Raw genomic sequence first — 27,835 nt, forward strand, 5'->3', positions numbered from 1 at the left:
TTCAATAGCATGTAATTACCTTTTGCCAATAAGTGTGGGATGACCAATGTCTGGCTGCAAGGAAAGATGCAATCTTACAACTTCCTTCTTCAGACCATGCGTGAACTTGTATCAGGCAGATTATTGACCTATCGACTTCCTGACTTATAAATCCATTAGCTTAGGACCTTTTGTAACTATCTAGCTACTTCCTACAACGCCTTCTAAATAGTAAGTGCTCAGTGAATGTAACACCATCACCACCTCCACCACCATCACCCTCAGGCAGCCAGCCAAACCAAATATGGCCCAGCCAGAATGACATCTGATACATTCTGAGAGCATTCGGTGATATTTTGCCAGCCCTGTCTCTGCCGTTGCCAGGCAGCTCTCAGACTCTCAGCAGGAGGAACAGGAAAGTCTTTGCCACACCTGACAGCATAAAGTCAGACAGACAGACAGAATATGTGTGTGTGTGTCTGTGTGTGTGTGAGAGAGAGAGACAGAGAGAGACAGAGAGAGAGAGATCTCTTGCTCTATTGAGCAGAGACCCATCACTGCTATACAGACAACAGAGAAACTGTCAGGGAATACTCCTTTCCTAATAGGCGTCATGAGTGCAATCTGGTTTCGTTTGGGGGTTTGTTTTTTTAATACTCATGTGATACTCAAGTCACAGCCCAGCAGAGGGCAGTAGTTTACACACATAAATCTGATCTTACACACAGTTAAGAGAATGAGTCGAACAGATTTAAGATGGGGGGAGAGAGAGAGAGAGAGAGAGAGAGAGAGAGAGAGAGAGAGAGAGAGAGAGAGAGAGAGAGAGAATATGAGAATGAATGAATATGGATTGTAATCAGAAGCATCATCTAGCTAGCTACTCAGAACTACAAGAATGACTGAAATAACCTCCAAGAGGTGCTTTTCAGTTGGTTTACATGGATATGGCCTCTCATCATGCAAAACTCTTTTAAGTGAATTTAGAGGACATTTCTAAATGTCATTGTAGCTGAATTTCTAGGACATGATTGATATACCTGGTATGCCTTGTAAATGTGTGGGGAATAAATCAAAAGCAACGATTAATCCTGGGTTAAAATTTGGTTCTCAGAAATAAGTAAAAATTTTCATTAGTCTCCTTTTGGAGGGGCCACCTGTTATCTCTTTCATCTGTCAAACTCAAATAGAAGAGGGACCACCAAACCATATATAAAATCTCTACTTCCACATATTGATTTGGAAAACCAAACATTAATATTATTTGCGTTTTATTGTTTTATTTATTTTGTTAAATATTTCTCAATTACATTTCAATCTGGTTCAACAACACTCAGGAATATCAAACCACACAGACAGCTCTGGTTTTTGACCCTCTGGTAGAGAGGATATTCATCATGGAAACTCTCTTTGCTATCTCTGTTGTTGGTTTAGAACAGTGATGCGCAAACTAAGAGTTGCCTTAGAAACAGACTGACAGAGGAGCATTTCCTTTCCTTTGGCCCCCTCTTTAAAAAGTTTGCCCATCACTGGTTTAGGGAATAGTTACCTGGGACATTGAGAAATTTAGTAACTAGTCACAGAGCTAGTATGTGTCATAGGCAGGCCTTGAACCCAGATCCTACAGATCACAAGGATAACTAACCTACTATCTACCAAGCCTGTCTTGCATCACCAAGTAAAATTTTTAAATATATTCATTTTATTAATTAGTGTATATTCTATTAGGTTTTTCCTCAAAGATTTTTAGAAATTGACAGTCCAAAAGATATGATATTGCCATGAATAGTTGGAACAAAATATAAATTTGGAGATTATTGTGTCTTCTGTTCAGTGCTTCTAACCTCAGAGACTGCTTCCTTTTTCACTTGAAATTTTTACTTTGTTGAGGGGCAATTTGGAAAGGAGAAATAACTCTAAAAAGCATATAATACAGAGAATATAATCCAGGTTAATGTCTATGCTGAGAGTGGTTTAAATCAAAATTGATGCCAGTTAAAAGAAAAGCTAGGACCAAGAGGTGAATAAGTTGTTAGTCTCCTTTGGTTATTTTGTGTTCCATGTCATCATATGCTGTCCTCTGATATATTAGGAAGGGTTTTGGACTTGGGATAAGAGGACGAGTGTTTAAAACTTGACTAAGGGGGGCAGCTGGGTAGCTCAGTGGATTGAGAACCAGGCCTAGAGACAGGAGGTCCTAGGTTCAAATCTGGCCTCAGACACTTCCCAGCTGTGTGACCCTGGGCAAGTCACTTGACCCCCATTGCCTATCCTTACCACTCTTCCACCAAGGAACTAATACACAGAAGTTAAGGGTTTAAAAATATAAAAAAAATAAAAAAAATAAAACTTGACTAACACTTAGTAGCTCTGTGAGCTTGAGCAAGTCCCTCTCGGCCGTAGGTGTGTTCACCTATAAAATGGGGATAAATAATGCTACCTACAACTCAGAGGGTTGTGGCAAGGAAGGAGGTTTTAAAACTCTAAAATGGAATATGTAGTAAACTATTATTATTTTATGTCCTTTTATATAAATAAGGGCTTATTTAGAGTTGGTTTACAAGGTAACTCTTGTCATAGTAATTCCCATTCATGGACTGTGATCTCAGGGGTGAAGAGAGGACCCAGTTGGACAAAATCGATGATTCTTAGAGTATTGACATATTAGTTATAAACACCAAACAAGCTCATCTATACAACTGTCTTGAGAGGGTTTCTGAGAATATACCTTTTCAGTCAGGATCATAGGATTATAGCTTTAGCACGAAAGGGACCTTGAATGTTCTATTGTCCCATTCCCTACCTCCTCCCCTTTGTCCCTGGCTCATTTTTTAGAGAGGTTAGTGACCTTGATCATGCAACAGCTGAGCAAAACTTAGATTTGAATCCAGTTCATCTGATTCCAAAGCCAGCATTTTTTTCAACCATAACACAATACCTTGTTTTGTTGTGACATCTACCAATGGTGAAGATACATACAGTCAGAGAAGGAGAGCTAAAATAGCTACTCAATATTTGAAAATGCCCACATTGAATTCATTAGAGCAATCCCAGGACCTCCATGAAATAAATAGCTACACCACTTTGACTCTTAAATCATCTAGAGATGGGGGAATTGCAGAAATAGCATTATAATTAGTCAGGGAAACCCTAGCTTCAAATCTGGTGCTTAGTTGACCATGGGAAAGTAATTTCATTTTTCTGAACCTCAAGTTAATTATATGAAAAATTAGGATAAAAGTAATTGTAGTATTTGCTTTTCTAAGGTTGTAGAGAGGATCAAAGACTATATGAATGTATATGAACACTTTGCAAAATTCAAAGCACAATGGATAGAGCTCTGGGCTTGGAGTTAAGAAAATCCAAGTTCAAATCCAGCTTTACATATTTACTAGCTGTGTAACCTTGAGCAAGTCACTTGTTTGCTTTAGTTTCCTCATCTGTAAAATGAGGATAAAAATAATTGCCCCTCCCTCCCAAGGTTCTTGTGGGAATCAGATGAGATGATATTTTTTAAGTACTTAAGTCTGTATCTGGCATATAATATAAATGCTGAGGTGTTATTATTATTTACATAGATTTGTTTATTATTTTTTCCTCCACTTTCCTCCCTGACCCCCATCTTCTCAGCATTTTCACAGCCTTATGCCCTGAAGAACTTTAGCTTGGGCCTCCCACCCTACCTCTTTCCCTAGGTCCTGGTTGAAGAATACTTAACATGTAGCCCACCGTGTCAGGTGAGCTGCCCAGCCATGCCTCACCTCTCTTCACCCACCATATTCTCACTAGCAGCCTTATTTCTGAATGACCTCCTACTCCTCCCCCTACCAGTTACAGAACCATGATGAAATCAAGGCTGCTGCTACTGCTACTGCTGCTGCTGCATAGTCTACTTTCCTCTGATGCCACTCACCATCCCTGTGACTTTTCAAACCAAAACTTTGGCCACCACTCCTCTATAGGTGTTGTTTTTCCCTGTAGCCTATAAGTTTCTTGAGGGCCAAGATTATTTTCACTTTAGTTTTTGAATCTCCAGTGTTTGATACATGGTAAATGCTCATTAAATGCCTATTCATTCACTTTTTCATTCATACATACATATATATCAGCTATTACTATGTATTATTTAGAGATTAGAGTGGCATGTCAAAAGAACATCTAAGAGGTGCCAAATTCCACAACTTGGGAAAATACAAAATTCAAGAGACTCTTCTGAGCTCTGAGATACTATTCACTCTCTACCTACTCCCCAAATAGTTGGCTTCCTACTTCCTAGAGAATAATATTTGTACCATTTCTACCTCCCTCAGGCAAATCTGGAGAATTAGAAATGATAGTGAAGTACAAGAGGACTTGTAAAGAGCCAATGTAGAGGACACAGATGATAAGACCCTTCTACCTCAGCTGAGAAAAATATATTCCTGGAACCAATCAGAACTGCATGGAATTCTAATATGAAGGCTTTGGTGAGAGTCAGCTCATTCTCAGAATGCCTTCATAGTTTTTTCTTTTTTTTTTTTTATTAGACCAACAAACATCAAGAAGATATCTTCAAAAACAATCTAAAAGTTTATTTTAGTAATAGAAAAAAGATCCCACAAATGTTGAATAGTTATTATAGCACTCTTCCTTTAACTATTAAAGAAACTATTAATAGAATAAGAACTTTAGAAAACAATTAAAAACCATTTCTTAAATGACTATTTCCTTTATCCCGTGTCTATCTAATGGATTTCAATATGTAAAATTTTGGCATAAAAATTAAGGATGGAGCAGCTAGGTAGCACAGTAGTACCAGTTAAGATTAGAGAGGCTCCAGTTTGCACATAAACCATATAAGCATTTCAGCAGAAAGACAACCAAAGTGAAGTCCAGTGCTTCCATGGATTATATTTTGATCAGAGCACCATGATAAATCCTGGGTTTGGGACAAGTAAGTTTCATTTTAGCTGTATGTACATAGGGAATTAATCCTTATTTTTCCCCAGTGCTAGAAACCCTTCTGATCTACCCAGTATGGCTTTAATGCAAATGCAAGGTATGTTTGCAAACATAAACAGAAATATATGAAATATATACAAATATTCTATTTCCATTTCAGGCTCTTATCCATAGAGGTAAAGAAAAATGGAAAAATGGAAAAATCTGTTTCACTATCTATATAATTAAAGCCAAAAAACTAGAATTGAAGAAAGGAGGTAGAAAAGAAGTATGATATTTACTCTAAGTGTAAGTTCCTAGGGGGCAGAAACTGCTTCCATTTTATCTTGGAATACCTGGGACCTAGCACAATGCCTAGCATATTGAACTGAATGGAATTGTCCAGGTATGCTATTCATTCATGCACATCTGTTAAGGAGCTATATACTAGACTTAGAAATGACAAAGAGAGAGAGAGACAGAGAGACAGAGACAGAGACAGAGACAGAGACAGAGAGAGAGACAGAGACAGAGACAGAGAGAGACAGAGAGAGAGACAGAGACAGAGAGACAGAGAGAGAGAGAGAGACAGAGAGAGAGAGACAGAGAGAGACAGAGAGAGACAGAGAGAGAGAAAGAAAGACAGGTGGATAAAGCCCACTGTGTCAGTGATCACTATTTTTCCTTCATAAACCACCACCACCCCTTTCCCATCCAGTCACTTGAAAGAAATAACGCCAATAATAAATCATATGAGTCATTATTTATTATTTTTACATGTATTATAGAATATCTTTAGAAAGGGCATTAAGCTTTGATGCTAAATCAAATTTAATGGTTATTGAAGGCAGTGTTCTAGACTTAGAACCTGAACTATCAAATATTCCAGGACTGAAGATTAATATTCTGACCAGGTAAAATATTTTTCTTTGAAACCTGTCCTAGTTTCACTTTTCAAACATAACCCCCTCCTTTTTGTAGTTTAGCACAAGCTTTGATACTGATTGAACTTGGTCTAGACAGATAGCAAAAGACTTTTCAGTAGTTGCTAAGGAACTGGATTAGTTGCTAATCTAGGGAATGTATTATTCATTTTAGTTTCCATTTATTCCTTCAGCACTTTAATTGCAGATAAATGTCTTTTAGAGCTCTCCTGGGTCCAAAACATTTCTTCACTTAGTTGGGTAGTAGAAATGATATAAGACTGTTTATATTTGACGTTCAAGCACTCCAGCAGCATTTAGAGGTGACATGGCTCTGATGAAAGTAGAAGCATCTAGCCACCCAGAGAGCCACAGACAGTGATAAACTTCACAAGCAGCAGCTGACTGTTCTCGCCCAGAGTTCAATCATTCAATCACTGTTGCCCTACTAGCCTGTGATCTAACACCAACATCTTCAAATCACTTGTTTATGTATCACATGATGTAATTCCAGTAACCTGCTTCTAAATATAGGTAGTTTAAGGAATCATTTGCTTGGATAAATGTTACAATTTTAGCGCTACAGTAGATACACTAACTTAAAGAAATTGCATTATGAAAATGTAAACAAAAATGGATGGTTAAAGAGATGATTCTTTTGTATTATAATAAGATCTTTTACTTTTAAAAAGACATTCACTGCAAACTTCCAATTGGGATGATGATGTTAGGCTTATAAAGTACTTTGAAGTTTTCAAAATGCTTTAATATAAGAACAAAATTCTTTCTGCAAATTTTTCAGGAGTATGCCTGCCATATAAAGCATATCACATTTTTTAAAAATTTAACTTTCCCCATCCTTTTTGTAAAACTTATGATAAACTACAAAAAGGAGGAGTTGAAAATGATTCATTTAGATGTATTATCTAAATTTAATAGAGGTGGTTGGGATGTTATAGTTTGAGAATTAGGGTTGGTGCTAGGAAGGTATGACATATCACTATAAGTGACTCTGGACAAGTCACAACCATTCAGTGCTCTTGTCAACTCTCCAAGACTATTAAATTGAAAGAAGTTGCCAATTCACATTATTAAAGGAAATTTCTTCATCCAGAAGTTTCTCATTGACATTGAAGTCACAGGTCTAGTCCCTATTCCTATCCAATACATTTTTTAAAGGATAATTAGGGAGCAGCTTGGTAGCTTAGTGGATTCAGAGCCAGGCCTAGAGATAGGAGGTCCTAACTTCAAATCTGGCCTCAGACATTTCCAAGCTGTGTGACCCTGGACAAGTCACTTGACTCCCATTGCCTAGCCCTCATCAATCTTAGAACCAATACACAGTACTGATTCTAAGACAGAAGGTAAGGTTGTTTTTTTTTAAAAAAACAGAAAATTAAGAGAAGATAGATTATTAACACTACCACTAAGAAGGGAAAGAAAAGGAAAGGAAATACGAATTTATACAGTGCCTATTATGTGCCAGGTAATTTCACAATTATTATCTCATTTGGTCCTCACAACAACCCTGGGAAGTTATTCCTTCTGTATAGTTGAGAAAACTGAGGCAGAGATGAAAAGACTTACCTATGGCCATATAGCTCAGTAAGTATCTAAGGCAATATTTGAACTTAGGTCTTCCTGAATTCTGGGTAAGAACACTCTCTACTATGCCACCTAGAAGACATAGGCTCAAATTCTGCCTCCGAATCTGACTAGCTATTTCACCATAAGCAAATTGTTTAAACTTCCTGGGTCTTTATTACCTCACCCATAAAATTGGAATGATCATAGATAATAATAACTACATAACAAAGTACTTGTGAAAATCAAATTAGATTATGTAAATAAAGAATATTGCACACTAAATGTAATTTATTAAATTAATTCATTAAATAAACAAAAAAATAAAAAAATAAAAACGGAAAATTATTCTGAGGCTATTATTTAGAAATTGATAGAATCTCAGAGTTGGAAGATATTATATAGTCCTCTGTTCCAATCCTCTTCCCACTGACGAATCATCAATCTAAGAATAATTGATTATATCAAAATAAATAAGGTACATGTTATTTCCTCTCCCCATAGCTAAATACCTATAGATTTAGATATCTTAACAAATAAAGACATAAGCAACACAGCAGTGTAAAAAGTGAATGAATATTTTATGTTATTTTTTGTAAGCTATTATCCTTCCTGCCACCCTGACCTCTAAGTTTTGAGACAGAGTCTAAGCCAGTGGTTCCCACTTTATTGGCCTACCGCCCCCCCCCCTTTCCAGAAAAAATATTACTTAGCGCTCCTTGGAAATTATGAAACTATGTATTGAACTCAGAATAGAATGTAATATAAAAAAAGTGTGGCCATCACCGCTCTCCTGGATGGCTGCAGCACCCACCGGGGGTGGTGGCACCCACTTTGGGAATCACTGGTCTAAGGTATAAATCAGATGTGTGAGGTTTTTGGTTTTTTATTTTAGTGGCTCAATTTTATTTGTTTATTTTGCCTATGCTCGTGTAATATGAAAGTCAAATTTTAAAATTTCTTTAGATACAGATAGAATTCTGGCTACCCAATTTGATCCCTTGTTTTCAAGAAACCGAGGCTAGTAAAAGTTTATTGGCTTGTCTAAAATCCCACAGCTACAAATGGCAGACCTGCATCTGTAGTTCAAGTTTTCTGCTTCCCTAGCTATTGCTCTTGTGTTTTCTCTAGCAGAGCCTTCAAAAATCTAGAGTCAGCATCATACTCCTGTGAGGCTTTGAAATAGGACCTTTATGAAGGTTCCTTCTTTGTAAACAAGGGATAATAATAAAAATACAATAATAGCCTTATTGCCTACCCCTTGAGTTGTGAAGAGAGTGCCCTATAAACCTTGAAACACTTTTCAAATATGAGTTTTATTATCACCTCTTTCACATAGATATCATGAGGATTGAGTGAATTAACAGATGCTGAATATTCTGGGATAATGTCTCTCTCAACCTTGTTGATATTTGAAAATAGGACATCGGAAGGAACTGTGATCTCAACAATGTGGGTACTCTCTTAGTTGATAGAGATGACAATCACACTTTCTTGTCCTCTGCTACTTTTAACCATTTTTGTTCAGTCATTTCAGTCATCTCTGATTCTTTGTGACTCCTTTTGTGGTTTTCTTGGCAAAGATGGTAGAGTGGTTTACCATTTCCTTCTGTTTTTTGTTTTTTTTTAACATTTACCTTCAATCTTGGAATTGTGGGGGCAGCTGGGTGGCTCAGTGGTTTGAGAACTAGACATAGAGATGGAAGGTCCTGTATTCAAATCTGAACTTAAATACTTACTAGCTGTGTGACTCTGGGCAAGTCATTTAACCCCAATAAACTATCCCTTATCACTCTTCTATCTTGAAACCAATATACAGTATTGATTCTAAGACAGAAGGTAAGGGTTAAAAAAAAAAAAAAGAATTGATACAAAGTATAGGCTAGGTAATTGGAGTTGAGTGACTTCCCCAGCATCACACAGCTAGGAAGTATCTAAGCACAGATTTTAACCCAAGACTTCCTCTCCAGGCCTAGCCCTCCATCCACTGAGATACCAACCAAGCTGACCTGCCATTTCCTTCTCTAGCTCAAGAACTGAAGCATGGTTAAGTGATTTGCCCAAAATCCCACAGTAAGTATCTGAGACCAGATTTGAACTCTTCTTGATTCCGAAATGTAAAGGTGATTGTGTTCAATTTAGTGATTGAACTTAAATTATATGAAATAACGTGCAAGCCTCTCTCCCCTTAAAGGTCTCTTCTGTAGGCAACTCTGAACTTTTAGTCTTTTCCAACAAGCATTCAAACTTAAATTCCCCCAAGGCCACGTTTTTAAAGCCCCCAGATATGTGACTAATTTGTTTGCTCAACCAATCTTTGATCCCTTCTTGCCTCAACCAAAAAAATATTTATAGCTCAGAAATTGATGCTTCTCTATAGTTTTTTAATCCCCCATTAGCACCTTGTGCCTAGGCCTTTTGTGACAATATCAGTTGAGTAGGAGTGAGGAGGAAACACATTCTCCATCTGTTATATCATCTTTGAAATTATGGTGGTAATAACAAGTATAGTATATGATGTGTGAAATTACTTTTGTGCTAGTTGTTTTTACTTATCTGGCTATAGGGAAAGGATTCGTATTTCAAGAAAGAACTGATGTAAAAAGAAATTAAATTTTTAATTATATTTAACATTTATAGAGTAAAGTTGCAAAGTGCTTTTACATATTATGTTCTCTCACTTGGTCCTCACAACAATCTTATGTGGTAGATTCTATTATTAATTGGTAGGTTCTGTTATTATTCCGATTTTACAGATGAAGAAACTGAGGCTGACAGAGGTTAAGTGACTTTTCCAGGCTCAGACAGCAAACTACCTTAATAATATAAATAGATTATTTAATTAATTATAGTATGGAGAGTAATAGCACACAAGTCCTCTCTCTCTGGGGCAACTTAGTGGCTCAGTGGATAGAGAGCCAAGCTTAGAGAGGTCCTCAGCTCAAATTTGGCCTAGTTGTGTGACTCTGGGCAAGTCATTTGACCCCAATTGCCTAGCCCTTACCACTTTTCTGCCTTAGAAGGAATATCAAGTATCAATTCTTAGTCAGAAGTTGTAAAGGTTAAAAAAATCTATTTCCTACTAAATTATAAGGAAGAACCAGTTAATTAACTATTAATTAACATAAAAGGCAGCAAAATGGTGTCTAATATATGTCATATAAAATCTATTTAAAATTTGGAAACAGATCTAGACTCTAATATATATTAGCAGACTTAATAAGGACAAGTTAAGCTTCCTAATAATATTCAGAAATCAAAGTTTGAGACAAAAATGGACCTTAGTTTTTCAGTCACTTATTGTTATTGCAAAAACCTGAGCTATTGTTGTTATTGCATGTTGTTATTGCAAAAACCTGAGCTATTATTATGGTATTTAACCTAAAACAGTGTACTTTACAAAGTAAATGATTGAGTTTTTTTAAGGTTCTTTTTTCTCCCCTGATGATAATATGATGATGATGATGATGATGATGATCTTAGTCTTCAAAATAGAGTTAAAGGGCTAAGACAAAGGAACCATTAGGGGAAAATATCAGGTTCACCTTCCTTTGTGAATCTGTGGAATGATCATTAATGTGACTGACAGCCCTTTTCATCCTGTGAGATTCTTTTCCATATCTTACCTTAAAGCGTCCATTGAGAATCCACAGACCCAAATGTGCTGGAGATCTTCTTTGGATTCCTTCAGTATGTAGTGACTACCACTGCAGCACTTGGACTTTCCATCTGTTATCCTTCACTCTACCTGGCCCTTTGTTCTTGATATTTAATCATCTTCTCCTTTTCCGGTTCATTTCTTCATAATATAAGCTCCTTGAAGGCAGGGACTGTCTTCCTTTTGCATTTTTCTACCCAGTGCCTCACACAAAGTAAATGCTTAATAAAAGATTCTTTTAGAGAAAAGAGAAGAGGGACCAGAACAGAACTTTGTGGTGAAGCCACAGTTAGGGCTGGGACATCAATAAGGATATAATAAAGCAGCCTAACACGAAATGATCAGGCATGTAGAAGAACTAAGAGAGGAGCAGTGCCATGAAAACAAAAGAGAGTGATCCACAGCATCAGGTTATTGGTGATGTCCTAAGAGCCATTCCATTGCCTTTTAGTTGACTCACATTCGTTTTTCAGAAACTCTGGCTTCCTGTTCCTCAGTCATACAGAATCACTAGAAGAATATTTTTTGAAAAAGTGGATCTTTGTCTAAGGAAGAATGGTAATGGAGTAGCAAATCAATCTTGTACTTTGTAGGAATTTACTTATACTCCAGAACTAAACAACTAAGTAATTATGAAATTTCCATACCATTCATGACCACCAGCCTAGAGATCACACAGGATCATCAGGCATCCTTCCTACCTTTACTACTCTCACAGTCACAAGCATGAGTCCTCAGGTTTTTAAATGCCTACTAAAAGATACTGTGATGTTTATTGTAGAGCCATTTGAACCTGAAAGAACTTAGGTAGTGTTCATAGGCTTATGAGCCTTTAAAAATTCTGGCATGATCAGCATGATATACTAAATAATAAATATTTTCACAAAAGGATCAATACAACTGATCATGTCCTGGTGTTGACTGGTTCCTGCTTTTTGTTTCTTACATCTCAATTAGCCATAAATGGTCTAGAATAATGGTTTGAAAATGCTGGGTTTGAAATCATTTTGAGATTCCCTTGCATCTCTTACTACTTAGGTGGCCTTGGACAAGTTACTGAAGTCTTCAGTTTCCCTATCTCTAAAATTCGGGGATGGATCATATGACCTTTAAAGCTCTTTTTAATTAAATCCTATAGTCCTCTACTCTAAGACTTAATTCTTTGACATGAGATTCCAGTGGCACTAAGCTAACTGATTATATCACCAAGATATATATTTTTGCCAACTCAAGGACTTCTTGTTTTTTCTTCCATATTGACTAGTTCTTAATCTGCTAAATTACCTGTAATATAGTATGATTTTAATGTACTTTTAATTTTTGCCCATTTAATGGGCAAAAAATATTCTTTTTAAAAGATATGACTAAATAACAGTCTGACAATTTCAAGAAATGAATCTGTTATTATTTAGCTGCAATTATTCTAAAAACCTGGGACATTCTGAGAAAATAACCTTATGCTTTAGATACAATACTTAAAGATGTTCAGTTAATTGAGCTATTGCCAAGGAAGTGATACCATTTTATCACAGGCTTCTAAATTACCTGGAAAAAAATCTTAGACCTTTAAGTAATTTGTATACATAATTTATTCAGAGCTACTTTCAAATACCGGAAAAGATGTTTAATGTAAAAATTGTGGTTTTGTCCCTTGCATATAGATAATTGATAGTATAACTAAAACCTTGGAAAAGATGATGAACTTGATTATCAGAATCCCTGGGGCTCAAAACCCAGATCTTCAAGTTTACTGCTTCCTGAGTGACCTTAGGCAAACTCTTTACCTTCTTTGGGCCTCAGTTTTCCCTTCTGTTAAAGTTGAGAGTTCTAAAGTCCCTTTTAGCTCTATTACCTCGATCAAGATGTTTAATAAATATTTGTTAAATTTAATTAAATTATTTCTCAATGACCCAGATAATTGGGAAGCCCTTTATAGCAGTTACCAAGAGACATAGTAAATTCAAAACTGTTTTATGTCTTCATGTTTAATTATAAGTATTTGAAGGTGTAACCACAGTCAATCAGTAATTATATGGTAGTGTATGTAATGAAATGAAAATGTGTCTCCCCTACCAACCACCTAATATATATCTGAAAGAACAAACATAAAGGAAAATGAGATACACACACATACACACACAGAGACTGCTACATATTGAGGGAGATTTTACACATGGAAAGCTTAATAAAATAATTACTAAAATTTATTTATATATAATTCATATAAAAGAAGAAAGGAAATAAGGATTTCTTGAGCACCTGCTATGTGCCAGGCACCATGCTAAGCATTTTACAAATGCTATCTCATTTGATTCTCACAAAAATCCTGGGAAATAGATAACAATAACAACAACAACAAGAACAGCTAATGTTTATGTAGCATTTTCTATGTAATGGATGCTTTGCTAAATGCTTTATAATTATTATCTCATTTGATCCTCTCAATAACCTTGCAAGATAGGTGCTCTTATTATCTATCTCCATTTTGCAGATAAGGAAACTGAAAGAAACAAAGTTGAGTGTCTTCCCCAGGATCACAAAGCTTATAAGTATCTGAGGTAAAATTTGAACTTAGATCTTCCTGACTCCAGGCCTAGCTTTCTATCCAGTGCATCATCTAGTGGGCTAATATTATCTTCGTTTTACAATTGAGGAAACTGAGGGAAATATAGGTTAAGTGACTAGCCCATGGTTACCTTGCTAGTGAGTGTTATAAGTCTGGATTGGAGCTCAGGTTTTCCTCCCTAGAGACATGACACTCTTTGTGCCTCCTAACTTCTATGTCATTATGTCATATGTATATTTAAAAAACACATATACACGTTTATGTATTTATATGAATGTATTTATGTATATGGGTGTGAATAGTATTTATCTGCATATATACATACACATATATGTGTGTGCATATATGTACATAGATATGGGAAAAGGGACATCGACGCTGATTAAAATAGTTTTGTACATAAATTTTAAAAGCCTTAATAAGGAAATAGTTAATCCATTTGCCAATGGGAAACCAATTTAGCTGAGGACAATATTAGGTTAGAATATAAATTCCTTTGTAAAGTCTCATAGAGAAGGATGGTGAAAGACCATGAACAATATTACTCTATAAAAGTAAGAAACATGGAGAAGAAAACTCTTTTAAAGAAAGCTTTGCAAAGACTCTGCTAAACATTTATTCTGAGGGCATTTTAAGGATGAAACTTTCAAAGGAAGAAAACAAATAGACAAATGATGGAAATGACCTACAAAGTTATTTTTTTTAATCCAACACACTTTTTCATTATGAAATATAGTGAAGCTTCCACATTTTACTGTAGCAGTTTCAAATGTGCTTAGAGAGGAGATATAAAAGGTGCTAAAGAAAGTAAATATAGGGAAAGTATCTGAAAGATCAACTATCCTCAGAAGAGATCTATGCTAGAGAACAACATGATTTTGAGAGCACTGAGGGAATGATCTCAAAACGTATAAGAGAAGGATAATATATCAAACACATGGAAAAAGCCTTGGGCATTATTATTGTTGAAAAAGTGACCAAAGATGATCAATAATTACCTACTTATATGCTGACTTTTCTTCTATATTTAATTTTTATGAGAAAAGTCTAAAGAGCCAGTGAGAGCATCATTATTGGGGACATTAGATAGAAACAAGCTTTCACATGAAATATTTTATAGTATACTGTATCATTTTCATTGCACAAATGACCCCTCCTGTCCCCTTCAAAAAATAGCACATACCAGATCCCATCATGTTTATTTTGGTGTTTGGCATAAAAATTACTGTAGAATCAAAGTTACTAAGTATCTAAATGGTCGTTGGTTCCATGTGTTGACTGATTTATCATAATTTTTGTGGTTTGTTGGATTTGAAAAGAGACTTGGAAATCCTTTCCTTCTCTAAATCTATGTTTAGTAGAATGGGAGCTCCTCCAAGGTTTCAGACTATTTCATTGTTCTCATATCCCTAGGACTTAGCACAGTGCCTGGTACACAGTAGGTTCTTAATAAATACTGGCTGATAAAATGATGAGTTTAGGTGAAACTTAGTTTAAACAATGTGATGAATTTTTTCTGATCTACCTTTAATACAGAAGTTTCTTTGCTGTGAAATTCCTCTCTGAAACTCTGAACGATTTCTTTGCTTTAACAAATTACATATCACAACTGTGATTTAAGGAGTTCAAATCAGTCAATGCTTAACAGAAAGTAATTCAGACTGTTCATTGGAAAGTCAAATCCTGAAGTTGAAGCTTAAACATTTTGACCAAATAGTAAGAATTCAGGACTCTTTAGAAGAAAAACTCTGATGTCAGGAAAGAATGAAGTCAAAAGAAGGAGGGGGATAGATTGTGTCATGGAAGCAACAAACACGAGCTTGGACAGACTTAGGGAGATAGTGGAGGATAAAGAAGGGCTTCACATGCTATGGTCAATGGGATTAAAAAGAATGAGACATGGAGTCAGCTGGGTAGCTCAGTGGATGGAGAGCCAGAGCTAGAGACAAGAGGTCCTGGATTCAAATCTGACCTCAGACATGTCCTAACTATGTGACCCTGGGCAAGTCACTTAACTCCCATTGCCTAGCCCTTACCACTCTTCTACCTTGGAACCAATACACAGCATTGATTCTAAGACAGAAGGTATGGTTTTAAAAAAAAAAAAAGAAGAAGAGTGAGACATGACTGAAAATTTTTAAACAAAAATTGTAGAAGGTCAGTATATTTGTAGACAATTACATAATAGGTGTAGATTATTAACTTTATATTGTGCTTTTCTGATTTTAATGTGTTGTTTCCTGAAGCATTTGGCATGATTTAGTCAGTTCCTGGTATACCATATGATTTCACCTTCCTGATATTCCCTTCTTTAGTAGTCAGAACTCAACCAAGTGGACAGTGACTCACATTAGTTATTATGCATCAAAAGAATATCATCCTGTTTTTCCACTTGCCCTAAATTGATCGATTAAGCTTCATGAGCTAAAGCAACCTCATCACCCAGGTAAATCATTGCAAAAGTGCTCTTCTTTTTAGCAATGCGGGATGTCATCCTTTGCTCTGTTTACTTTAGGAAATCTTCAGAAGAACTGGATATGGATAAAGTAACAGCAGCAATGGTATTAACCAGTTTGTCTACCAGCCCTTTGGTTCGAAGCCCTCCTGTGCGGCCAAATGGTAAGTGTGTGAACCTTGAGAAAAATGTTACCTTGTAGGCAGAGAATCTTTATGTTCTGAGAAACTTTAAAGGTCCTCTAGTTCAAATATACTCAGAGCATGATTCCCCTCCAAAATAATCCTTACAGGTGACATTCTGCTCCCTATGCTTGTGATAAGAAATATACCTCAACATAAAACACCCTGTTCCATTTTTTAGAGGATGCTAAAATTTATTAGAGAATGTATTAGAATTTATTCTCTGTGGCAGCTAGATGACTCAGTGGATAGAGAGCCAGACTTGGAGATTAGGAGGCCTGGATTCAAATTTGGATTCAGACACTTCCTAGCTGTGTAACTGTGGACAAGTTCCTTAACCCCAATTTCCTAACCCTTACTGCGCCCCTGCCGTGGAACCAATACTTAGTATTCATCCCAAGGCAGAAGGTAAGGGTTTTATTTAATGAACTTATTCTCTAATATTTTAGAGCCTTTAGGTGTTAGTAAATTTATTTCTCTCATTTCTATCCAGTAGTCTTAGATCTATTCCATTAAAAATCACTGATGACCTTGATAACCAGGTCCAATGGCCATTTCTTTTGAGCACTCATTCTCCTTGACCTATTTGCAGCTTTTGAATCTGTTGACAACTCCTTCCTGTTGGATAATCTCACTTTCCTTGGCTTCAGAGACATCACAACCTCCTTATTCACTTCCTACTTCTCTATATAGTCAATTTTGCCCCCAAATTCTTGGTTTTTAACCAAGCTTCGCTTAAACTAGAGACTTGTGTAGAACAAACAAATAAGGAGACTTTGGAATTAAAAATAAAATGACTTTGGTTTTTAAATGATTCAGGAACTACTCCTCGTTTCCTCTTGCTCCCTTCTTTCTGATGCCTTAATGAAAAAGTATTTCTCAAAGATCCAACTGCAACCCTATTATGTTTTCTTTTTCCCCCCTCTCTCCTAACCTTCCTCCCTCCTCGAGAAGGCAGGTAATATGATATAGGTTGTACATATATTATCATATAATACATATTTCCCTGTTTGTCATGTTGTGAAACAAGTCACATATTGCTTACACTAGAGAAAAATTCATGGAAGAGATTAATTGAAGAATGGTATGTTTCAGTCCACATTCAGACTCTATTCCTTTAATGATGATAGTCTTTTTTGTCATGAGCCCTTTGGAGTTCTTCTAGATCCTTGCTTTTATGGTAACAGTTAAGTCATTCACAGTTGATCATCATACATTATTGTTGTTATTGTGTACAACCTTCTCCAAAAGGTTCTGCTCACTTCACTTTGTATCACTTCCTATAAGTCCTTCCAGATTTTTTTTTTGTGGTCATTTCTTACTTGTCATTTCTTATGGCACAACAGTATTCCATTACAATCATATACCATAACTTGTTCAGCCATTACACTTTAACAAAAATATTGTATGAGATTAACTGTGAATGCCTTAACTCTTATCAACAAGGCAAGGATCCAGGGCAGTTCCAAGGGGCTAATGGCAAAAAAATAAAAATTTAAAAAATTTTTAAAAAGGCTATCTACCTCCATAGAAGGAACAGACAGAATGTGAATATAGATTGAAACATTGCCCTATTATTTTCTTTAGGCAAGTTTGTTCACTTTTGTAGCTCTCAAATCCAAAGCACCAATTCTAACTTCTCTTTTGAAATACAGATCCATGTTAGACTGTTTGTATTTACTAAACATCTCCTATATGACAGGCACATGCTAAGGAAGCTCTGTGGATTCAAAGAAAAGGCAAAAAAAAGGGACACACACAAAAATATCCCTGAACTCCCTCAAGAAATTCACAGTCTATGTCCAAATCAACATATTCAAAACCAAAATTATGATCTTTCCCTCAAATTTGCTCTCTTTTCTGATTTGCTATTTCTGTATGTGGTATCACCATTCACCCTGTGTCCATATTTGAATAGTTGGATTCTCTTGACTCTTCTCATTCACATTTTGTATAAAATGAATTATGACATCATGTTGATTCCACTTCTACAGTATTGTTTGTATCCTTCCCTCTGCCACAATCCCAATTTTATGAGTGTAAGTTTTCCAGTTTTCATTTCCCCTTGCTTTTGGACCTTTGTTTATAGCCACTGCCAAATTAATCTTTCTTCACAAAACTGCCAAAGCCTGGCAGAGTACAGTAGGGATTATCAAATCATTTACTCTGAATACCACCCTTCTATCCAGTAAGATAACTATCACATTAGTTCTTTTGGCTGTCATGCCACAGTTAATATATTGAGTTTGCAATCCACTAAAATCCCTGAGTCATTTTACATAAATTGTGGTCTAGCCACATTTCCCTTATATAGAACTTGTGGTTGATTTTTTTTTTTAAATCTAGGTTAAGGATTGATTCTTTTTCATTTTCATTTTATTAGATTTGGGCCCTCTTTCTAACATACCAAGAACATTTCATATCTCAATTCTGTCCTAAAACACATTAGTTGCCCTCTCTGCCATATATAATGGAACCAAAACAATTTCCTCATCCGGGGAATCTAGATGCTATCATAGTACATCCTCACTAGCCCCAGGTTTCTATCTCTACTTCATATAGGAGCATCAATTTAGAGTTAGATGGGATCTCAGAGGTCATCTGGGCCATAGAGGTCAGGCTTACTGCCCATGGCTACAGGCAGCTCCAGTTCCCTTCTGCAGCCCCAAAGAGATTAAAATATAAATGGGAAACATTAGATAAATTAAATAAAAATGTAATCTATAACACTGATAGTGTTGATTTATGGCTTTCTAAGTTGTTATATAGTCTCTATTTGAATTCGACAGAATGAGATCAAGTCTACTTCTCTCATTTTACAGATGAGGAAACTGAGACCCATGTAAGCAACTTGTGCAGTCGCTTGATTTTGTATAAGGTTCAAAGAGGCAGAGATGGAATTTAAACTCTATTTCTCTGATTCCAAATCCATCACTGTTCCCACAGAACCATCCCCACCTCTATTATCCTTATTTGTTCAATTCCTCTTAGTTGGAATATCATTTTCATTTTGGGGGAAGACAGAACCAGTATTAGAAATGAGTAGTTTCACTTTCTCTGTAGTCCTATTTACTCCAGTCACCTGACTAGTCCATTCTTTGCTTTTCTTTTGTTCCTCTCCCCCACTATATCTGAAAAATCTCTCTTGCTTTCCTTAGTTTTCAGAAGCTTCAAAACACCCTGAGCTTTAGACTTCCAGGCACTCTCCCCAAGTGCAAGTGCAAATCCTTCATAGTCTGCCATAATTATTCATGTAATAGCTAGCATTTATATAATTCTTTAAGGTTTCCAAAGAACTTAATCTACATTATCTCATTTTCACAACCCTGAGAATTATTTTCACATTTTACAGATGAAGAAACTGAGGCTTAGAAGAATGAATTACAGACTTAAACAGTCTGTAAATGTCTGAGGCAGATTTCGAATTCAGGTTTTTCTGTCTCTACATCCAACATTCATATGTTGTGCTCTCAAGCTGTCTTCCATTACCTGAAAGTGATGCAGTCTTTTGTGCATCTTCCAGAGCTCTCTGAACAGCCTTGAAATTTGCTTTCCTGAAATCTGGGGTGTACTTCAAGCTGTAATCAACATTGTCCATCTTAATCATAAAGTCTTAGAGGGTCAACCCCCCTCTCCTCATTCCTGTCTTTGCTAGTTAAGCCAAGTCAATAAACATTTTACTGTGCTAACCTCCAAAAATACAGATATAAGCAGAAAGAAAGACAGTTCTCTGCCCTCAACTTCTTCCTAGTTCACTACTCCTAGTTTTTCCCTCTGGGACCAATCATAATCAGTCTAAATCTATTGTTTGATAACCCCTTAAAGAAAATAGCTACCATCCTATACTTTTTGTGTGTCCCTCTGAGCTTTCAAGGGCCAGATAAAGGAGCATGGGCATGGGCATCCCCAGTAGTCACAGAGATCAGCAGGAACTTTCTCCTCTAATCCCTGACTACAAACCTGACCTCGGTGCACCTGTGACCATATAGCTGCCTCTCCTTTTGTTTTTTCTTGATCTTAGGCAAACCAATAATTCATGGTAGACCTGTCCAGGATTACAACTTCATGAACCAGGCCCCTTCCTTGTTGATTAGAATCAGGCCCTGTATAATAGCTCCCTTCATTACTTCCTCTATTTTATAAAAGGTGAAAGTATCCAAAGGCAGGTCAAGAATTATTTTCATTCTCTGCTTTTATCGAAGAAAAAAAAAGATATCAAATAGATGTTGACAAGCAAAGGTCCCCATCACAACCTGTCTTCAGCCCCTGTGCCCGTTTTGTGATAGGTATAACACATGAGAGGTAAGATACCTGTCCTTGTATCTTCCTTTCCCACACATAAAGACTCCTCTACCCAAATAAAATGAGCACTTATGCCTAATCTAAAATGGGAAATAAATACATGGTAATAAAGATGAAAGAGCTTCTAGTATCAGCTCCCTATTCTTCCCTCTTGCATCATGCCTCCTTGCCCCATAATCTGTCTCTGCAATGTTTGCATTTTGCTGGTCCTCTGAAACATATCCAATCCTGCTCCCATCCCCCCACCCCCCACCAACTTAGATAATGTAATTTAGGGTATAGTGAAGTTATTTTACTTAAAAGTGTTTTATTTCCATTGTGGTAAGAAGGGAGAGAGAGAAGGAGGAAGAGATGAAATTACAGTGTAAATCACTTTGCAAATATTATCTTATATAATCCTCACAACATCCCAGGATATACCTACTCTTATTATCCCCATTTGATGGTTGAGGAAATTGAGGTAGTTAGAGGTTAAATAACTTGCCCCAGGGCTCTATAACTAATAAGTCTATGTGGCCATATTTGAACTCAGGTTTTCCTGGCACTAGACCCAGCACTTTACCTAGAAAGAGGAAATGGATAGATGATATGAGAGAGAGAGGCAGAGATCAAATCAAATCATCTTGCCTCTTAGACAGTTGAACCCGTTAAAGTTCACTGTAGATGTTGACATTTTTTTTTATTCTAGCCCCTGTATCAGGCCTGTCAAAATTCTAAAATGCTAAATAAGTTAACATATTCTTGAACAGCAATTCTACCAGCAATAAAAAAATCCACTGCTAAAAACAGTACTGAATCAAAAAAAAAAAAAAAGTAATGAGCTATGGTTTGAACATTTTTATTACAAGCCTGAAGTTATACATTAAATCTAACCAACACTTCGGCAGACCTGTCAAAAACATGCTTTTTTTCTAGTTAACACCATCAGACTTTATGAGGTATTGTTGGAAGACCACAAGTTATTCTGTACTATGAATCAGTATCTCATGATATAGCATATGCTGGAGTAGACTTGAGTATTTCCACAGTACTAAATGCTAGTAAAACATGACATGTTTTTGATGTAAATAACTACCCTCTCTGGTGAGTAGCATGGCATTTCTCATTAAAATGACTTAGAAGGTGGGCATTCTATTTTACTTTCTTGGCTCATAGAAAGAGCTCTTAACCCATAATATATTTAAAGCATATAACTTATTTCAGAAACACAGGGCTGCATATCTCTTTTGAGCTTATCAGAAAGAAAGGGATTGGGAGATGACAGCTCAGTGGATTGAGAACCGGACCTAGGGATGGGAGGTCCTGGGTTCAAATTTGATCTCAGACACTTCCTAGCTATGTGACCCTGTGCAAGTCACTTGACCCACATTGCCTAGCCCTTACCACTCTTCTACCTTGGAACCAATACAAAGTATTTATTCTAAGATGGAAGATAAGGGTTTAAAAAAAGAAAGGGATTATAATATAAATAAAAGGTTCCATTTTTCATCCTTGTCATTATCCCTGAAGTCCTTTGCTATGTCTTATTGGAAAATTTTTTCATATTTCTTTGATGCTAAAAGAGCACAATTACAATAGGCATTTTTCTTTAAGTGGAATGTTATTTGCTTCCTTAGCACAAACGTTTGTTCTTATAATTATAAAGAAAGTAATTTGATGTTCAATTAGGCAAAAAAAAAAACCTGCTCAATTAATAAATTGTCTGATTCAGTGATTTAATCTGTAGTAGAAAGTGGAGCTGTTTATACCAAATAAAGGTATTTCTTCCAATAATAAAAGATTTGCTTCAGAATTGGTGATAACCTTATTCTCATTAACTCAATCCATTGTGATCCTTTTCTGTTATCCTGTTATCCGGAGACTGTTATCCAGTCTCTGTTATCTAGCCAAAATTCCTAGCCAAAACTAAGTGAACATTTAGTGAAAATAACCAAGAGATCATAAGCTCATGGCATGTTTGGGATGTGTAAATAGAGTTCTGAACCTCGCCATTACCACTTCATGCAAATCATTTAACAGAATATACATGATTAAACAGGATCAGAGACAGGATTCCCAGAGAAAAGAATTCTCAATTCTAACACTTGTTGAACCTCAGTGTAAAGAAGTATTTATTCATTGATGTGTTTGTGTATAAACAGAGAGCCTCAGTGGATCTTGGAAAGAAGGGGGATTTGTGCCTTCGAGTACCAGCAGTAGTGGGTACTGGAGCTGGAGTGCCCCCAGCGATCAATCCAACCCGTCCACCCCGTCTCCACCTCTGTCAGCCGATAGCTTCAAACCTTTCCGAACACCCACTCAGCCAGACGACGGCATTGATGAAACAGAAGCGAGCAACCTCCTCTTTGATGAACCCATTCCCAGGAAAAGAAAGGTTTGTCTTGCCTCCAGTTACATCACTTCTGTGTTCTTGGTTTCATGAACAGACTTTATATTTCAGAAGTCTTTTTCATCATTAAAATCAATTGTTTATCCTGCCTCAAACTCTGGCAGGGTGAAACACTTCACTTTAAACTGAAGTTGAGTTGATGCCTTAAGCTAGAATCTTTTCGAGTAATCTTTATAATACCTACTACTAACAATGCCAGATAATACAAGGATGGTCTTTGAAAACATCTTATATTTTCAGATTGGTTTTGTTCCGAATCTGACAATATTATGGTGAATTTGTTTAGTGAGAAGGATAGTATCATTTGTTTTCAATAAGTGCTTTATAACTGGGAAACAATATTGACTTTTATTAGCTCGCCTTTTAAGAAGCTTCACAGCAAAAGCCAGTATCTTACAATACTGATTAAGTTAATCACATTTTTCATAAAAAATTTTAGGAGTTTTTCTGTTGGTATTTATTTATAAATATCTTTGTTGTTTAACCAGAGCAGTAAAACCATTTTTCAGTATTTGGTAAAATCACTTAAGGTGCTCATCAGGATGACCTGGAAGTAAATCTAAATTAGAGCTAACTATCATCCTCCTGGGGTGATGATATAGATGGATCTATATTAAGAATTTGGTACAGGAATTTGTGAGTGTTTGTTTCATAGTCATTCATTGTTATTATTGCCTTTGTTTTCTTAAAGTCCCTTTGAACTTGTTTTTACCTAAATATCCCTAATGTGCCCTGGTACAAAAAAAAAATTGTAAATGAAACCTAAGATTATAAGTGGCCACCAGTTATTTTACATGTGCTCTTTGGAGACAGAATTTTAATCCACTAATTGTCTGTGTCGTTCATTATTGTATGAACTCAGTGACTCCTTTTAACCAAATCTTTGATGGTTCTAAGCACTACACTGAATAGATACTATGTTTATCTAACACCACCAAGCCAACTGTTTTTCTGTGTGTTTACCCACCATGGAAATGAGCTTCGAGGGATGTGCTCCAATCTCAGTTCTGCCCCAGCTCTCTCTGTGCCTTCTCTTAAAAAACAATTTCATCATCTGTATAAATGGACTTAATAATATCATTACAGTTCTTGACCTTATCAGATTTGGTGCATAGCATAAATGTGGACTTCACATTAAGAAAACCTGAAATGTGAAAGTCTGAATTTAAACCAAAAAAAGAAAAGAAACGAAAGTAGGGAATTAGCTTTATAAAAAAAAAGCCTTGCAGGGAGGTCATTTTAAATGGAAAGTTTCCTGATACATTCAGAATTAAGCTATTTTTACAAAAATATAATTTACTCACAGTTTTGTACTTTAAAAAGTAGAGCTATATTGAAATATATTTCTTGGAAGATGTTGTACAGATTTTTAAAAATTCCATCATTCCTAGATTTTAAAAGGTGATCTGTGTTAGCTGCACTATCCATAATTATACACCAAGTAAAATTCAAAGCAAAGTCCCGAGCTTTCAGTGAATAAATTATTTATTTATTCCAGCTCCTCTCAACAAGGAAAACAAAGAGATGGCACCAATCCAACATTTTTCTTCCCTGCTCCTCTCTTAACACAACAAGACATGTTTTACATAGTAGGATGAAAAGGGGTTCTCCCTAGGAAGAAGGAAAAAAACAAGATGTTTATTTTTGCTTCTTAGTGACTTCTCCCTTGACTCAGACCCTGACTTGCCCCTGGGAAACACTCAGGATCAGCTTAATGTATAATGCAGCTTAAATTAGCTAATTATGTAACCTGAGCCAATTGATTATTTTGTAACCCATGTTATTGATCCTTGAATCCTTAAACTGGCCTTGTTGAGGGTGAGAGAGTAATACTGTTAATTATCAAGTTAAAGAAAGATGAAAAATAGAAGTTATTTTTAGGAGGATATAGAGTAAAAAAAATGATCTCTCACCCACTCCTACCCCCATCCCCACCCATTTCAATTTATATTCTGTTCATTTTTTTCTCATTATTAACATAACAGATATATAGAAGCACTGAATCGATATTAATTGATTGATTGAGCTGGAAGGTGGTTTGGGCTACCTTTTACAATTTTAATAATAGCTATCATTGTGTGCCTATTTATTTTTTTATTTTTTTAATTTCCTTGTATGGCAGTTCTATAATCTTTATTGTGTCACAATTACAATGAAATATAGTTATCTTTACATTAACAAATTCAGAAATCCAAAGTTAAAAATTCCAGCTGTAGAGGACAAATCTTAGTACACTGCTATCACATGTATGTATGATTCAAGGATCTATAATTTCACCTCCCTCCACAAAGAGTCTCGTACTTTTAAGACTTTGTAGATTATCTTAAAGAGTTGTTGTGGCTTTAAAAAAAAAAAAAGAAAGAAAGAACAGACAAATCTTTGATGATGAGGGTGGTTCCTGACAAAGATATACAATTTTTTTCTAGTCTTATATTTTAAGCTTTTCCAACTTGGTAAGATCTACTAGAGTTTTTAATCTAAAGTCATAGTATTTAAGAGCCAAACCATTCACTACAGTAAGAGGTTCCTAACCTAGGATCCACAGACAAATTTCAGAAAGTTCATGAACTTGAATAAAATTGCATTTTTATTTCAGTATAATTGGTTTCTTTTGTTACTGCATATTTTATTTTATGCATTTAAAAACATGATTCTGAGAAGGGATCCAGAGGTGTCACCAGACAGCCAAAGGGGTCCACGGCACAGAAAAGATGAAGAATCTCACACTATAGGAATTCCTCCTATAACATACCTAATAAGTGACCATCCAACCTCTGCTGAAAGCCCTCTAAGAAAGGGGGACTCACCAGCTTCTGAAATGGCCTCTTGCGCCTGTGTAAAGCTCTAATTGCTATGAAGCTTCTCCCAACATCAAGCCTGCATCGCTCATTGAGAATTGGGGTCATCTCATTGCCACTAGGAGGCACTGATGCCTCATGGTCTTCTTTCTAAAGGGTGGTACCACTGGTGATACCTTTTCCAGATAGCTAGGTGAGACAGAAGAGACTTTTGCTTGTCAAATGAATCCTTCCTGGCTGCCTTTTGGTCAGTGAGGATTTAATGTTATCCCATTGCCTGGCACCTTAGTAGACACTTAACGAATGCTTGTTGGTAGTTAATTGATTAATTCTCTGTGTTGCTATAATGCCATTCTTTTAGATTCTTTATCACAGAAAAGTTATATCAATGTCTCTATAATGCATGATGAACTATACGTAGTGTGCACCATATTTGGATCTACATATGCATACACTGTATTGTTTACAAGGTAGCTAGAGAGAGCAGTGGGTAAGGTGCCAGACCAGAAGTCAAGAAGACTCATTTCTTCCTGAGTTCAAATCTGGTCGCAGACATTTACTAGCTGGGTGGCCATGGGCAAATCATTGATCCTATTCACCTCAGTTTCCTCTTATATAAAATGAATGGAGAAGGAAATGGCAAACCACTCCAGTAGCTTTGCCAAGAAAACCCCAAATGGAATCACGAAGAGCCAGACAAGACTGAAAACAACCGAACATCAACAAATTGTTTGCTCTTGAAAAAGGCTTTCTCTTAAAGCAAATGGTTCCCATTTCAAAATGTGGACCATACCTTCTAGTTCTTATGCATCCTTCATGGTTCCTAGTACAACATGGAAAATAGCCAGCATGTAATAAATCAGTACTTGTTGCCTGATTGTACAATTTTAAAATTAGACCCTATGAGGAAATTAGGACATTATAGGGATGGGGAGGGAAGAGCCAAACAGTTGACAGAATCTCAGAGCTGGAAGGGACCTTGAAGGCCATCTTATCCATAGGAATTCCTTCTATCTCATTCTCAACAAGTAGTCATCCAGCTTCTGTATGTACAGCATGGAAACAGTTCCTCCACAGCTTTTATTACTTTGGGAACAGCTAGAGAAATGAACAGCAATTATATTTCTATGAGATTATTTGGGGGTGGTAGGCCAGTTCCTGGTGTATGTCAAGATGAGAACAGCCTTGACACAAAAAAGAGTAAAATGTTGATAGAGAGTTGACTTAGAGTTAGGCAATACATGTTGGAAGAGGAATACTTTTACTGGATGTGAGAAAAAAGTGAATTCAGGGAAATAGTGAGAGAAGCTGAAGGGTAAAAGCAGTTTACCAGTGTTTGCCTTAGTTTTCATTTCCTGGTCATCACTGTGATTTGATGGAGTTACTTATGGATTTCTCATGGGAAGGATTCATGACTTGGTTGTTCTAATATCCTCATACAATATAAAACAGTGTGACAGCAAGTGATCATGATAGCTGTTGAAGCTAACTCATTTCCCTACTATTTCTCTGAATCATATCTGTTAAGCTTTTTTCTGGTTCCCACCCCAAGGCTATAGCCACACTGGTAGCAGAATCAGACTTTTGTAAAGTGGATTAGTGACTAGACACAGCCATTCCTAAGAATCTCTGAAGAAAAATAAGTTGGCACAAGAATTCAAGACAATTGATTTCTATAGCAAAGTATTTCCAGTTAGCATCCTTTCTGCTCCTGTCCTAGCTTTTTGCTATGAAAATTGATCACAAAAGCTGCCAACAAAAACAACTGAGAACTGAGGACTGAACGTTTCTTCTAACAAGGATTAAGAACCAGTAGGATTTTGCTTTAACCAACAGAATAGGTGACGCATTTGTCTTTCTATTATAGCATTTGACTACTAGGTATGCACAGAATGTATATCGATCTCTATCCTAAAGGAAAAGGGAGGATGGGGAGGGAAATGTCTCTACCCTCCAGGTTATGAGAATAAAGAAAATGTTCCATTAAAAAAATGAAAGAACTTTGGAGGGAAAAAATTGAAAGAGGCTTATAGCAATACCTATAACAACCTTTGAATACTTGGAATTATATAATAGGGTTAG

The 27,835-nt window shown here is 36.2% G+C and overlaps 1 protein-coding gene across 1 annotated transcript in view; it reads left to right on the plus strand.

Moving 5' to 3' along the window:
- The window catches only part of ZNF704 (zinc finger protein 704), a 329,242-nt gene that overhangs the window by 255,349 nt on the left and 46,058 nt on the right, over positions 1–27,835 (plus strand). The window contains exons 3-4 of the mRNA XM_044665818.1: positions 16,143–16,246; positions 22,708–22,940. Coding sequence (XP_044521753.1) covers positions 16,143–16,246; positions 22,708–22,940 — 337 coding nt within the window. The remainder of the gene's footprint in view (positions 1–16,142; positions 16,247–22,707; positions 22,941–27,835) is intronic.

Source organism: Gracilinanus agilis, chromosome 1 (assembly GCF_016433145.1).
Source record: "Gracilinanus agilis isolate LMUSP501 chromosome 1, AgileGrace, whole genome shotgun sequence".
Lineage (NCBI taxonomy): Eukaryota > Metazoa > Chordata > Mammalia > Didelphimorphia > Didelphidae > Gracilinanus > Gracilinanus agilis.